The 16,022-nt window shown below is 42.4% G+C and overlaps 1 protein-coding gene across 7 annotated transcripts in view; it reads left to right on the forward strand.

Annotated features, from left to right (window-relative positions):
* Positions 1 to 16,022, forward strand: part of LAMA2 (laminin subunit alpha 2) — a 372,288-nt gene that overhangs the window by 191,925 nt on the left and 164,341 nt on the right. For 4 of the 7 annotated variants that reach the window (XM_081187599.1, XM_081187600.1, XM_081187603.1 and 1 more), the window contains exons 14-16: positions 2,024 to 2,235; positions 8,834 to 8,945; positions 14,227 to 14,340. In XM_081187599.1, coding sequence (XP_081043725.1) covers positions 2,024 to 2,235; positions 8,834 to 8,945; positions 14,227 to 14,340 — 438 coding nt within the window. Of the gene's footprint in view, positions 1 to 2,023; positions 2,236 to 8,833; positions 8,946 to 13,611; positions 13,666 to 14,226; positions 14,341 to 16,022 lie in introns of all 7 variants that reach the window. The other 3 variants (XM_081187598.1, XM_081187601.1, XM_081187602.1) reach the window with 1 other exon arrangement.

Here is a 16,022-nt window from a genome sequence, read left to right on the forward strand (position 1 = left end):
GTTCAGACCCAGAAACCTCTCTCCTAAATAAAGACACATTTGACTCAAATTTTAGTTTTGGTTTTTGGCAGAATTTAGGCCACAACTTTATTGATTACAGAAAAGTGAGTGGTTGCATAGGCTCTGGTTCAGCTAGCTCCCTACACCCTTGCAGGTAGCACTGACCCAGAGCTCTATCATAGGTCAGTCAAGGGTGAACACCTGAGGAAGGTGAAAAGCCTGTGAGCAGACTCTATTCACTCCCCAGATGCTCCCCTGGACTCAGGCACGGGCGCAACCCCTTTTCGGGGGTTGGCCAAACCAAGTTGAGTCCCTGGATTCCTTTAATGAATACCCTTCACATAGGGATGGTGAGACCGTTCTCCCATCCCTATCACATGAACCAGTGCCTATCCACAACCTTACAAGTTGTGACGAATTGCTATGCGGCAGGTGAAACCCAAATGGGGAAATTCCTGCCATGCCCCTGTCCCAACGACAGACAACACACAACGGTATAGCAAGGTCAATCGCAAAAGGCCCTAAAATTAGGGAGAGGTGGGTGGGTGTTCCGATGCACGAGCCAAAAGAGGAAGCTCTGGGTCACGTGCATGGGTATATATAGGTCCCTCGATCCATTTAGACTGCGCCCCATTGGCCATATTGAAACCCAGCATCAAGGGACCTACCACTCGGGTGTTGTGGCTATCCAAAGGACCCACCCAAAACCAAGAGGCCAGTCTCCAGATCTCACCGCATCATGTGCTCTGTTGGAGGGAGGATATGATTTAATATAACATACACATTGCACACCATATTAATGTAACCACACACCTTTAACATGCAAACACAATCGCACATTGAGTGTGACACACACACACAAATAGCCCACTGTATAGTGCCAGTCATCTGTTTCTGGATCATCTGAGCAGTAGAATGGGATTGTCAGGAGGGGCGCTTGAAACTCTTGTCCTGCAAGATCTCTTCTCCTTCCCCTCTGCCTTCTGGTCAAGCTGATTGGGGAAACAGCTAAGCAGCAGCAGCAAATAAGAGGATGCTCCTTAGATTCCTGCATTGCAGGGGGCTGGACTAGAAGACCCTTGGGATCCCTTCCAACGCTACGATACAGTACTATGATTCCTTTGGGAGCTGCAGCTTCAAGGTTCTCTACATCTTGAGTTGGTGGCTCCCGATGGAACCATTGCCCCCCAAAGTGAGATAACCCTTCATGAAGCTTTAAGCTTTAAGCTGAAAGGGGAGGTGCAGGGAGCATTCGAATCTCCTTTGATACTGGCAACATATTACCCATCTCCCCATTCAGCTGCCTCTTGAAGCAGCATTTTTGCAACCCCATTTGGACTGCCACCAAATCAGGGAGGGCAGACCCTAAGAGAGACTGACACACTGTTCAGAACAGCTATGGCCACTGCTTTCCCACCTTTGGCTTAACTTAATGGTAATAAATATCACAGGAGATGTAATCTAGTGCAGAGCTAGGCATCCTTAGGTACCATTAGCAGTGTGTAGGATGATGCTCAAAGACTTGCCATGAATTTATTTCATTATTAAGTTCATCCCAAAGGAGCACAGAGCAGCGATGTAATTATGAAGAAAGATAATTACAAAAAAGGGCCCATTTTTTTCAGTGAAAAATGCTTCTGGATAAGTTGTTTAGGATCGTAGTCTAAATAGAATAATTAAGCTGACTGGGATATGCACTGTGTAGGCAGGTTGCACTATTTTATTGCTGCATTTATTTCTATTGTATAGTTGATAATGGGCAGCATAATTCTAGAATTTCCCCCCATGAAAATGCAAAGCTGTGACATCACTTACCAACATATCAAAATTTTTCATGCATTACCTTGTTCCATCATTATCCAGATTTCCACACCAGTGAAAATATCAAATTCCAGAGAGTGCATCACGTGTATGAAAATTGCCTTGTAGCATATGCCAAAGTGCTGTGCTCTCTATAAATATGTGGCATTGTGTGTCACTTCTTTAAAATGTTTTCATCCTTAACATTTATAATAATTACTAGGGAAGTGGCTTGAGAATCAGCACGTCGCAGGAGGGAATTCACTTGAACCCATTTGAAGAGCACACTGAAGAAGTGTTGTTGAAGCACGACTTATTTCTGCTGCATGGCACTGACTATCCGGTCAGCAAAAGGGAATTCATGTCTGTGTTGGCAAATATAAAGAGTCTCCTTATAAGAGCCACATACAGCTATGGGATGAATGCCATCTACAGGTAATCATTGAAACAGCATTTGGTTCTGTCTGCAGTTCTATTAAGCAGGTTGATCATCGTTTTCCCCAGCAGCATCTTCATTAAATTAAGCTGGAAAACAATTGAGCTTGGACACAGATTTCTATTTTATTAAGAGCCCCAATAAACTTTGGTTTATTCTGAATCCTCCCTATTTCCCCCTCTGATTTAGATGAGATGCTTAAATTACTGGGACCAGATGACCCTCGGGGTCTTTTCTGGTTCTATGATTCTATGAAACTTTTGGATCATGCTTCCTTTCACTACTGTACTTGCCCATCCTGTTGTCATGCACTCACCTGTGTCAAAAACCCCTATTGCTAGGGCAGCCCACTGTACTAAATGTGCTAAACCTAACTTCCTAAATATGCTAAAGCTAAGATCTGGCAATCTTTCACACTGAATACAGTTTCCTTACCATTTCACGTCTCCTTGACTTTACACAGCCGTTGTTTGTTCTGTTTCTTTGTTCACCCCACCTGAGTCTTTAACTGCTGCATCTCTTCAACCTTGAGTCATCTCAAGGTCTTTGATCTCTGTCAGCTCAGCCCGTGCTCCGCGTTTTTCTTTTGTACCTGGAACTTGCTTTTCAAACACTTACGCTGTTTGAACTCTTCCTTATCTTTCAAATTCCTCCTCAGAAATAATGCAGTTTCAGACCTGCTCTACCTCTTCACCTTATTCCGTAACTAGCTGTAAGCTATAAGCCTGTAAATACAGCCAGCTTGAAACCTCATGCAAGGCAAATCATCCCAAACTGACAAACCCAAGCAGTGCAAGACTTGAAGAATCCCTGGAATACTACCTGACGTTGCCCAAAGAGTTGCAATGAGTGGTTTCACTGATCTTACACCTTCCCCTTTGTTATAGTTGCACATATGGTGAAAAATACTATGTGGAATGTCCTCCTTGCCCTATGCAGCAATAGCATCACAGCTTTAGAGGAGCATCTCCAGCCTGGGCTTATTTTGTGGGCTTAATTTACAATGTTTATTTCTATTTACATAGATAGATAATTTCATTTGTACGCCACCTTTCCACAGACCAAACTATGCCCAAGGCAGCTCACAACATGAAAAAATACATAATTACAACATAACAAAAACAGTCATAAACAATAAATAAATAAAACATCAAAAAATACACAACCAGACTGAACGATCGCCACGTAAATCATACTAAAATCTAAAATAAAGATATAATATCTTTAAAAATAAAAATAAAAATCAATAGCAGCAATAATCCCTCCTGCAACAAAAACTCCTAAACAATGCCCCATCCCAAGTGTTTGATCAGCTGCCTCAGCTTCTGCAGCTGGAGTCAGTAAGAGCCCTGTTCTCCCAGGCGAGGTGGGAAAATGCCTGCAAGGCAGGGAGTAGGTCATCCAGGACTCACAGTTTCTGAACCACTTGATTGTAAAAAGAACCTCTAAATGGTTTACTAAAAAGGAACCGTTGATGCAATAATAGTGTTTTAGTGATGGATTTATACTGGACCATGGAGACACCATAGTTTTTCTACAAAGCTTCCCCAATGTTATACTATCATTGCCATATGGAGGAGCACTCTTGCACAGTGACAGCAGGACAAAAATAGAGTGGGAAATTTGTGGTATAAAAAGTTGCAGGATTTTGGCAGGCTAATATGACATACAGTATGTACAGATTGGAAGTGAAGCATTTCCCCCTTTTCCCATTTTGTGTCCTTCCTTTATTCAGCTGTGCACTGCAAGTCCTCCACATCTCTCTTTTTACACCTGTAGATTGAACCATACACACTGTGAATCATTGCAGCCCTGTGCAGAATGTTTGAAGCAGATACAGATAAATAGATGGCGGAAAGTAGGATCATGCCTGCTGACTTTCCCTCCAGCCTTGAGGCACCTTCTGTTTGCATATATCCTGACACATGTAGGTTCCATAGACCAGATCTTTACCCTCCATTTTTTCAGTGTAGCCCATGCAATTGGAGCCTATGTGTCAGGGGCTCAGGAACAGAGGCACAGGGGAGAGAGGAAATGGAGAGCAAAGGGGAAGAATCTGAGGGCAGCGTAGGGGAGTATGGCAGTGACCCGAGAGATTCCATGAGCTTCTCCAGCGAATCAGAAGATTCCCAGAAGGAGGCGCCGATGGCCAGGGCAAGGGGGGTCCCAGGGGGGACGCACCAGAAACAAGGGGCCAGCGGGGACTCCCAAAGCAGCAGCGGGAGATCAGGACCAGCTTCCCAACAGAGCGTAGTGGGGGGGGGGGAAGAGTCCCATGTGTCAGGGCCAGCGTCTCCTCCAGCAGGGAGAGAAGATGAGTCAGGGCTGACCACGCCTCTATCGGAGAGTGGGGGAACGGAGGGGAGGTCAGGTCCAGCTAGCCTCCCCGAAGGGGGAAGCAGTGACAGGAGCAGTGTAACGGTCAGGAGGAAGGTTGCCGGCTGGGCGCGCGCGCCAAGTTCGAATGTACAGGCGCATGGGACAGCAGAAAACCCGGATTGGGAACCAGGTCCTAAAGCCCGCCGGAGGCAGGGGGAAGACTCAGGGGACTCAGCGTCAGAAGAGTCTAGGAAGGGCAAGACCCCAGCTGACAGGCGGAACCAGAGGAGGAAAGAGCAAAGGAAGAGGTGGAGCAAGGCTAGAGTCTTAAACTGGTGTCTGGGGGGAGGAGATTCAGACGGAGCTTCAGCGGTCTAGAGTTTCAGACGTAGAGCTGCACGCTGCGGCTGTGAAAGCGAAACTGAACTTCAATAAAGACTTTTGTATATAACAACGAACCGGCGTTGGTCCTTTGTGAACTGGGACCTCGGGCAGCTCTGACACTATGTATTAATTTTTTTTACAATATTTATAGCCCATTCTTCACTGAATGTTTTTAGTTGCAGAGCAGGAAACAAAGTAAAAGAATAAACAGAGAAAAACAACAGACAACAATTACAACTTAACAATTGTATGATAAGGTAAACAAGCAAAACTGCTAAAGTTAATATTTAACCAATTCAATATTTAATCCAATTAAACAAATACCCAGGTAAAAACAAACAATACATTCCAACAGATTGATACAGATTAAACAACCAGTGGTTTTAGCAACAATTCCCACGTCATTTTTTACTTACGGCAGTCCATTCCCTCCCTCTCTGTGTCTCACACAAAGAGGGCCACATTCCTTGCCAGTAAACTCTCACTCTGTGGCTTTTGAGTAACTTAAGATCATTCACCCCTCTCTGCAAACCACCCAGGCTCTCACCCTTGTTGCACACAAGCACCCACAGCAAGAAATTGCCATCCACAGCAGGAACAGAGCAAAATAAAAGTGGGGTAGCTGGTGTTTCTCTTCCCTTCCCAGTCCTGAGGAAGCTCATGGGCCTCAAGGTCAGTAGGGCTGCCAGGTGGAGATAAATGTCCAGATAGATTTTCTGGTCTCTCCCATCTCTCTTTTCCTCACCAGCTGGCACAGACAGTGTTCAAGTTGCTCCAGAGCCTGCACATCCAGATGTATGCATGTAGACCCCTGCACAGACAGGGACTCTAATACATGACATTGGTGTGGAAACTGCAAGCACAGAATACACACAGCCCTTTGTGTATTCACCGCTACCCACTCCAAGTGCCTGCACGGGGCTAGTAATATGCCAAAGCAGATGGCAGGATATAAAAAAAGAAAGGAGTTCCCAACTCAGTATGGGCAATTGGCTTGGCATTCCTTCATATTTCTTGTTGCACTATCAACATGGAAGTGCTGTAGCAGATGTTCACATCTATCTCCTCCTTGGAGCATCCTAGCTACAATCACTATGGCAGATAACTACTTCTCCTTCATAAAGTATACTGGAAATCTGCAAAGATGGTGTATTAAGTAAGCAAACCAATATTGTTAGAGCTGTTACAAGGGTAGAAAAGAAGGTGCCCTACTCTTATTGCCACCGTGCTTTTTCTGTGACCTGCATATTTCCTGGCTCGGTAGCAGTCCAGTAGTGACTGGAACAATAAACCTCCTGGCGCTTTCATGAAAAGATGACTTAAGCCCCATGTGGAACGAAGAAGTGCAATAGGCCAGTACACATGTAGCCAATATTCAGATTTCAGTACATCATGAAAGCTAGTCAGAGAATACAACTGTGGAATAATGTTGCGTGAAATGCAAACCGTGCAACCCAGAGGCTTCCCAGCAGCATTATATGGGGGCGGTGATTTCTTTTTTCTTTTAATCTCAAGCTACAACAATTAATATAATAGCAGATCGTAAACTCTGCAGCTACTGCTCCAAATGCTGCATCTCTTTTAATCTTGTTTGCATTTGCAAGTCAACAGTGTCTGCCACACTAGCAGTCATATTAAATATTTGGTCTGGAAACTCAAATTTCTCAAGTGTCTCCAAGATCCTGTGTCCCATTACTGCCAACATTATGTACTTTAATGTTTTCAGCATGGCACAGATGAAAAGAAACTACTACATTGAAGTGGGGAAAAATTGCACTGCTGGTTGTTTTTTTCAATGAGTAAAAACTGTTAAACACATTAAAATACCATTTACCAAATAGCAGAACCTAATGAAAATTGGAACTGTTCAGTGAATACAAATGTGGAATAATACTGAGTGAAATGTTCTGTGTGTAACGGTTTCTCATTGTTCCAAATTATATCACATAGTACTGGAAGAGACGATCTGTGGTTCAATAGGCAAATGGGATAATAAGACCACTGGCAAATTTTGTTGTGTTTATAATAGGCTTTAAATTCTTTTGATTTACTCTTTGCCTTTAAGAATCTTACTAGTACTCTGCTAGATTTGTTTCCCCTTACTTTCAGTGCAGCTCCACAATGAGATTTCAACATAAAAACAAAATCAGAAAGATGAAAACGATTGATTCCGCACCCCACTCCCGGGAAATTCTTATCCACTGTCACAGAGCAGTCCTAATAACCACATAAAAAAAGCACAGGAAAGCACAAAGCAGCCCTAGTGGTAGTCATTGTAAAGTTCCAAAGTACAGTGGTTGTTGTTGTTTAGTCGTTTAGTCGTGTCCGACTCTTCGTGACCCCATGGACAGAGCACGCCAGGCACTCCTGTCTTCCACTGCCTCCCGCAGTGGTACAGTGGTACAGTGGTACCTCGGGTTAAGTACTTAATTCGATCCGGAGCTCCGTTCTTAACCTGAAACTGTTTTTAACCTAAAGCACCACTTTAGCTAATGGGGCCTCCTGCTGCTGCCGCGCCGCTGGAGCACGATTTCTGTTCTCATCCTGAAGCAAAGTTCTTAACCTGAGGTACTATTTCTGGGTTTGTGGAGTCTGTAACCTGAAGCATATGTAACCTGAAGCGTATGTAACCTGAGGTACTACTGTAGAACATTACAGATAGAGATGGGGGAACAAATGCGATTCAGTTCCCATTTAAAGGTAAACCTAGTTTGCACATCCCAAAGCAACGTATTAACCAAAACAGTCATTCTTTGAAATTTGCACTTTTTCAACTTAGCAATGTAGTTCTGTCTCCCAAGTAATGTAAACAACAATGAATGAACAGTATTGATCTGGACTGTGCAGGGGTCATGGCAAGAATGCCCCATGCCTCCTAGCCAACCAGGGACTTAATGGCCGAAATAGCCATGGGAGAAATACTCATGGCTTCCCATATGTGTTGCAAGGCTTCAATAGTAAAATCTGGACCTGTGACATTGCATACTAACATGTAGCATCAGATTAGGTGGTGCCACAATGGCACATCTCATGAGCAAGACTCCTACTTCGGGCCTCAGACAAGCTCTGTGCAGGCCTGCTATTGATAATTGGTTGATGGGCATGAGAGAAAGATTAGGGCTTCCCGGCAGTAGCTCCACCTTTGCAGAACACTGTTCCTGTTGAGGTATGCCTCACCTCTTTTCGTTATCAACCTTCAAATGGGCTACAAAGACACAGATGTTTGGAACCACTTATACCTAAAGGACAGTATTGTGTTGCTGCTCTGATGTGTGTTGATACTGCCAGTAATATAGCTGGCCTCACTGTCTTTTTCATTGTTATTCCTATTGATAGTTTACGGCATTTATGGTTAAATTCAGATTTTGATTGTATATCTTGTGTTTTCAGCTGGGAGTCACTTTGTGAGGGCTGGGCCCTAAAAGGTAGCTTTTCTAAAAAATGTATGAAATTAATAAATCTATGCAGTATGTTAAGAAGTCATACAGATGTTAAGAAGTCATGTATGCTTGGTGAATGCAATTAAGGATTTCAGTGCTTTAAAGTTGGAAAAGAGGATTTCATGGTGACAGTTCCTCAGCTCTGGGTTTTGACAAGCAGCCTGCGTCTGTGTGTGTCTGCGATGGAAGTAAAAATACATAACTTGCAAGCTAAGCACAGTCCCCCAGCTGCTGATCCACTTGTTGTGACAGCTTTCTAATGTGGGCTTGCCACAGTCTAAACATGAATGATATCAAGCAAGAAGAGATAGAGGCGGTGAATAGAAAGACCCATCTCATTTTTAGCAAACAACTCCCCCACCACACTATCTGGTCTGGGAAACATTACAGGATTGATGTTTCTTTCACAGGTAAATAGTAATCTTTCTCTCACTCTCTCATTTTTGCACTCTAGGTTGAGTGATGTCAGCCTGGAAGCAGCTGATCACTTTTCAAGTGGACAAAAATATGCATCTGCTGTGGAAGTTTGCCAGTGTCCTCCAGGATATTCTGGTACCTCCTGTGAAGTGAGTATCTCATTGAACAGATCCAGCTCCACTTCAGAGAAATGTCTGAAATGTTCAAACCAATTCATGGAAAGTGAGTGGATAGACAAACAGCAAGTAACATCTCTTTCTGGCAATCCCACAAAACAATCCTATGTGTGCATACTGGAAGCAAGCCTCACCGTGTTAAGTGAATCTCAAGTAAATCTGTGTGGAATTGCAGATCCGCCTTTTGTTTTAGTTTGAATTGCACTGGGGGGAAATGTCCCTTCCATTCAGTTGTGCTTTCTTCTTGTGTTTTTTTAATCACCCCCTAGCTTCATTTTTGCATCCCATGATTGGGGAAGCCCTCTTCTGTTTAAAACTCAGAGCAACCATGGTGCCCCCAGGCCAAATTATGACAACTGCACAAGTTAGGGATTTATTTATTTTTAATCCTTTCACTCCTGCTGAAAATCTCCCACCCACTTCCCTGCTATTATTTGTCCAAAATCTGCTTCAGTAAATTATTAAAACATTTTGGAACTTTTCTTACTCTAGTCCCTGACACTTGCGAAGAAAGAAACATTGCTTTTGATACTTTCCTAAGTGACTGTTTAAAACAATAATTTCTGTATCATGTACACATAAGAGAGAATTTTGTTATCAACAGTTTCCCCTTGGCTTGATCGCTTCTTTATCAGCCATTATAGTTACAGAAACTTGACACATTCAATCAAAGTATGTGTCATGCTTGAGTATTACAAAGCAAAATGACATCTTTGTGCTTGATCTGATATGCAGCCCCTTTCCCACAGTTTGGTGTGATTGCCTTTCCCCCATTCCGCTTTTTCTGGGATGCATGCTTCATTGGTTTCAAGGGTGCAGTTTTGTTGAAGGTTATAAATGTAACATTCCCATATTTTCAGCACTTTCACCAAAATGCTATCAGCATATTCTCAAAGTAAGTGCACATATGCTTAACTAACTCATAGAGGCATTGCTCACGGTGGAATGCAAAATCCTTCACAACCATGCCTCTAAGGAAGCACTTTAAAACACAAAGATGGGTTTCACAAGACTATAAACAATATGCCATTTATACAGGCACTCTAGGCATTGACTTGTCAGCTCTCTTTTCCTTGAATGTGTGCCATGATTTTATATATTTCATTTAGGACTTAGAGCCTTGATTCATAGTAAACGTTTTCACTTGTTCCTCCTATTAGAAATAATAATATAGAAAGAAAAGAAGAGGCAGCTCATAAAGGCTGGCAAGGGATTTGTGGGTTTTGTAGTTGTTCAGAACCTTGTTTCACCAGAAATGACAGTGAGGTGAAAGAAATTAATCTATACACCATGGGCAAGGATGACCCTCTTGTATGTTCTGCTTTGAAAAACAAACAAACAGCAACACTGTTGCCTGTCTCAAGGGCATTATTTTTATGTGCTTCCCATTATAGGACAAACAACAAGATCATTGAAAAGCATTCCCTAGTCATACGAAACCTGACAGCTTTTGAAATGCATTTGTGATGTACAAATGCCATGGAGAGACAACAGAATGAAACAATATGTTCTTTTAATTTCTGTTGTTCTCTCACATCCTGTTCTACCTTTGATCTGAGGAGTAGCATATCCTGGCTTCTTGTCCACAGCCAAGCAATTTGGCTCACTATTGAAATATCTACTGCTTACCTTGGCTGTCTTCTGAAGCTCTGACTCATGCATTGAGAAGTTTCCACCTTGACCTTCATCAGCTTCTGTCCTTCTTTGTAATTAAAGTTTATCCTGCCCTGTATTGAAAACCTTAGATAGATGCTCCCTCTGTAGAGTCTCTAACTGGAATCAAATACAAATTACTAAATATAAACAAAAATGGAAGCCACATACAGATTGTCTAATGCATTGAAGTTGATGCAAAGCACTGCACGTAGTAGTGCCAAATTTGAATGGGACTTCACAAGGTTCAACATGCAGCTGATTGTTGGGTTTTCAGAAGGCCCTTTCAAAGCACGATCTTATTGAAAAATAATGGATGGAATTCTGTGCCATGCAATGGTGATCATCCTGTCATCACAAGCATTGCAGCTTCCCCCTCCCCGACTGTTCTGGGGGTTCTCCTGACTGCACCCTGAGCCAATTTCAGGAGACCTTGCGTGAGGAGAAGGGACAAACCCCTGTCACACCAGTGGCATTGCACAAGACTTGTGCCGACAGGACTTACTGGATGAATCCCACCCATAGGGACATAAACTGGAATTTTTTGTTCACTTTTATACCAGCTTCCAGCAAAGAATCTGGGGGGGGGGGTTGTGAGGCTATTGAAAATCATCTGTTAAAATTCCCAAATATCTGCCAAATAAGAAAAGCCACTCCCATTCCCATGATTCCCTGGGGCTTGACAGTTAAGCAAGCTTTAATTCTGTTCTGTTGAGATGCTGCATGGCTGATCTTCTAAATTCCAATGTGCCATACTTGATCCTGCTCGCTATTTCGAGGTGAGGAGATATGGGATTTTATGTTGGTGTTGCATACTTCATAACATACAATTCATTGTAAGGCTGGGACTTTTCTACCAAACAAATAATTTTTACATTTGGTCTTCAGAACTACTCTGTGCCCTTTATAGAATGCCAGTGAAGAAATAATGATTTTATTGAATTCATTTCTTGCATGCATTTCTTAAGAGCATCCTGCTTGCAATTTGAACTGGGCAAGATAATAAGGTGTTGCTTCCTTGCCTGACCTTCAATGGCAACATGTCTTTTGATTAAGAAGAGAAGCTTGCAGATACTGAAGAATCTTTGAATTGTTCAAGGGAGGACAGAAGTTCAAAAGAAAGGGAATAAACAAACAAATTCTTTAAAATACTTTTGGCTGCTTTCTTTCATGCTGTCATGGAAGTTCCCTTGTCAAAAGAAAACATAACTAGTCATATCGTGCTTGCTGTTGAGCAAATATTTATGTCCTTCTCTTTAGGTGTATTTTAACAAAACGAGAGGGGGCCTGAAAGAGGTGTATAAGATTATGCATGTTGCCAAGGCAAATAAACAGGGCAGACAAAAAAAAAATGGCTTCCTCACACAGTGCATAGCTAAACTCTGGAACTGGCTCCCATAAAAAGCAGTGGTGGCCACCAACTTGGAAGGCTTCAAATGAGGATTAGACAAATTCATAGAGGATAAGTACTAGTCACGATGGCTATGTTATGGCCCTGAACACCAGTTGTTGGGAATCATGGATGGGAATCATGAATCACTTGGATTCTGCTTGTGAGCTTCCCATAGGCCTCTGGTTGGCCATTGTGAAAAGAGAATGTTGAACTAGATGGGCCTTTGGCCTGGCGTGTTCTTATGATCTATAGCCCTTCCCCTTGAATTCAGAACCATACAATGATTTTTAAACTATATGGCAGGTTAGGACTGCTGCCTGGCATTTTATTCTGAAGAGCAAGCACAACAGTCAGGGTTTTGCTGATAAATCACACCTACAAGATGTCACCTCCACTGAGAAATACCCATTGATAAAAATAAAGTATACTGAATTACCACTGCTAAAAGTATATATCAAAAAGTATATTCTGAGATGACCCATTCTGAGATAACAGCTATCACTACATGTATAAAGAATTAACTTCTTGTATGAGGACCCACATACATATGGAGAGATATAACATTTCTGGAAATATTGAAGCCAAGTGGCAAGGATGAGGAACAATTTTGAAATTTATGCAAATATATGCAATTCTTACTTTCTTATCAAGCCTAAACTTATTTTACGGCTTTAACAACATTAAGAGTATCATTTATTTCTTAGGCTGTGAAATGTACTATTTGGCATATTTGCGACATTTGAAACTATAAATGCCTTAGTTTGTATGCCGGATTTACCCAGTGTGGTCCACTTCCTATTGTGGGTCCTGGTTAGAGCTCTGTTCTCACCCAGTCAATCTTTTTTTCTGAGTCTTTGGCACCCACACTAGTTACTTTCCATTTTTTCACCCCATCTGCTTCTTATCCTCTGAGTAGGCAGGGCAATTTCCCAGCCAGTAGTACAGAATATGCCGTAGTAATTTGAGCAGTTCTAGCTGGTGGCGCAGAAGGTGCTGTGTTGCACACCTGCCATCCATCTCTGCTGCTTACTGAGAGGGAGAGAGAACAGAGCAAAGCATCAGGATGTAGATTATGAGGGCACACTGGTGGAGCCAGTCCCCTCTGTCCCTTACTGCTTTGAGGGAAGAAGTGAAAAGATTGACCATAAAAGGGGGGGGGGTGGCAGGCCAACAGAGAACAGAAACAGGATGCTTGTTTCTGGTATCACCAAACTGGGGAAAGGCTTTCTCTATTGCTCCAATGGTCTGGGGGGAAAATTAAGCAAGAGGCATGTAGCATTTGCATGTGGTTGTAATGTGCATGCACACTCCCAGCAATGTGGAGGCAGCTGGGAGGCAGCTCCCATGTCACTAGGCCTGTGATGCATGCTTTCTTTTCTACCTTGACTTCTGCTTCTCATTAATCTTTGACCAATATAACTCACGTGGTATTTGAGCTATGATTTGCAGTGTCAATAAAAGATCCTGTCTTTTCTCACTTGTCTCCTTTCCCCACTTTCTTTCAGTAACTTGTCTTCTAACTATTTTCATTCTGTAAATCTTGGTATGTGAAGCTGTCTTACTTTCCACTCTTCATTTCTCTTACCTTTTCAGAAGAAAGAGCAAGCTAATGCCTCCTTTAGTCTTATACCTGCCTATTCGGTTAAGGTCAGTTTTTCACAGACATCATGTCAGGAACATAGGTTTTCGAGAGGTATTTTAGCGCTTGGGTCTTTATTGCTTATCATGGTGGTTTTCAAACACTGGGACACCTTGAGGGGCATAGAACTCCTGGAAAGGGGGTGCCAAGTTACAGGGAGCCTTCCCACCTGCCCCAACAAGACAAATATGGGCAAGTTGAATGTCCTCCAGTGAAAGGTCATCATTGAAGCTTTGTATGATTTTGTAATTGCCCCATTATTTTTGCTCAGTAACATGTGTTATGTCCCTGTCTCCCAGTAATTGTGTTTCCCTGGAAATTATTTGTGGGGAGGGGGTTGGAGAGATACTGTTTTATTCCTTTTTCTAATACTACGGTTGGTTTGGGCCACCACACAGACCTTTGCACACAGCAACAGCCTGAGTGCAACATTCTCTGCCATAGAACAAGTCGGTGCTGGGTTTGGAGGAGGCAGAATGACATATTAAGCTCCTTTATTTTTGTCAAATGTGCTCCTGCACTACTTCTTCATTTTTTAAAATACATTCTCAATGTTTCATCTCCTGCAGTCTTGTCAGCCAAGGCACAGGCGAGTCAATGGCACCATCATTGGCGGAATCTGCAGGCCGTGCACATGTTTTGGTCACGCTGAGTCCTGCGATGATATCACCGGAGAATGCCTGGTAAGTGCTGACTGACAGCGCTGAGATCAGCTCAGTATACCAACGCAATTGAATTAACTACCTTAGGGACTATGAGTACTTAAGGAAAGAAGCAGTGATTTGACAGGAGAGATCTTTATATTGAACTGCTTCTGAAGTTAAACAATCTCTTGGTAACATGATAAAGTAGCTACTGAAAATAAGGGCAAACCAAAAAGGTTCTTTACATTACCTGGATAGCAACAGGTCCTGCAGAAAGCAGCGAAGAGAATATCGCAACAAACTTTGCAATGCAAAATGATCTACCCCTAGTAACCTCTGTTGTGGGTTTACTTTACACACAGAGTAGTAGTAACTGAATAGTAAGTTTCGTTATTGTGTGACATGCCGTAATGTTGGTCAAAGGGGAGAAGTGTAAATATTGCAAAAATTATGAAGAAATAGTGTGATTGGGGAGGGCGCATGTTTTGAATGAGATGGAAAGGTGCTTTTCCCTGATGGAATGCATATATTTGGGATAGCTGCCTACTAATTCAGCAATTTTAGTGCATTTATTACCCAGAATAATCATGCCCAGTGTGCCACTGTTTCTAGCCTGCTCAGTAGCTATTTTGAATGGGTGAATTACGCTGAATAGACTGTTCTGATTAACTCAAGGGCATTTTAGTTTTATATTGTCTGACATGGCATAAAGCTTGAAACAACATTTCTCATTTCATTAGTCTTGCAGAAATGCAATTTGAGCCACTGCCAATTTAGTAGGATATCATACTCCAGATTCCCTGCAGAATTCAAAGCATTGTGTATATTTTTAAGTGTTCCTCCCTTCTTTTTGATTTTCCCAAGGAAAAGCTTCAGGGAAAAATCTAAATGAAAATCCAGGGTTTTTACAATGCAATTTGGCATTTTAAATTATCACTGGCCTTTCTGTTTTCCTCCGTACAAGGTGTTTAATTGCTCTCCAATTCTGAACAAGATAGCTTAAATTGGTGGATTTTTCAAATTGCTTTTTCATGAATAAATGCCCAAAATGGCTCTCGCATTAATCCCGTGCTCAGTCTTAAGACGTACTTAGAAAAGAAAACATGCCATGATAACTTTATTTTGAAATACTTCACGTAAATCTAGTGGGGGGAGGAAATCACCTGACAGAAATTGATCTGTTTTCCTCACCAGCCTTCAAAGAACCTATTTCATTGCTTTTTCATGATTTCAGTCTTCTAATGCTAATGTCTAATGAAATTAGTTAAGGTTTACAGCAAAACCAGCTGGTGGTGTGGAACTGTGTGCTTCAGGCAGCAAATCAACAATTCCATTTCTGTAATAGTACATGAGTGAAAAGAATTCTAGAGCCATTTGCTGAACTTGCTCGATATCAGGGATGGGAAACTAACCTGGCTCCTTTCAGGCAACTTTGACAGGCAAGCAGGGCTGCCCACTTGGCAAGCACCTGATGTCACATGGCGTCAGGTGATTCAGACTGTAACCTGAAACTACAAAGAAAAAATCAAAGCACACTGTTAAGCATGCACCTGATACTTCGCTTGCAGTCCCAGTTTGAATTTGGTACTACAGGGCAACAGAAAACAGTGCCCAATTGAAAAAGCACCGTGCTTCAGTTTTGCCTGCCCAATTCCTGACATCATATTATGCCAGGTGATGGTTAGAGATAGACATGGTTAGAGCAATGTCAGGGCACAAGG

The sequence above is a fragment of the Podarcis bocagei genome (genome assembly GCF_964188305.1).
Source record: "Podarcis bocagei genome assembly, chromosome: 3".
Taxonomy (NCBI): Eukaryota; Metazoa; Chordata; class Lepidosauria; order Squamata; family Lacertidae; genus Podarcis; species Podarcis bocagei.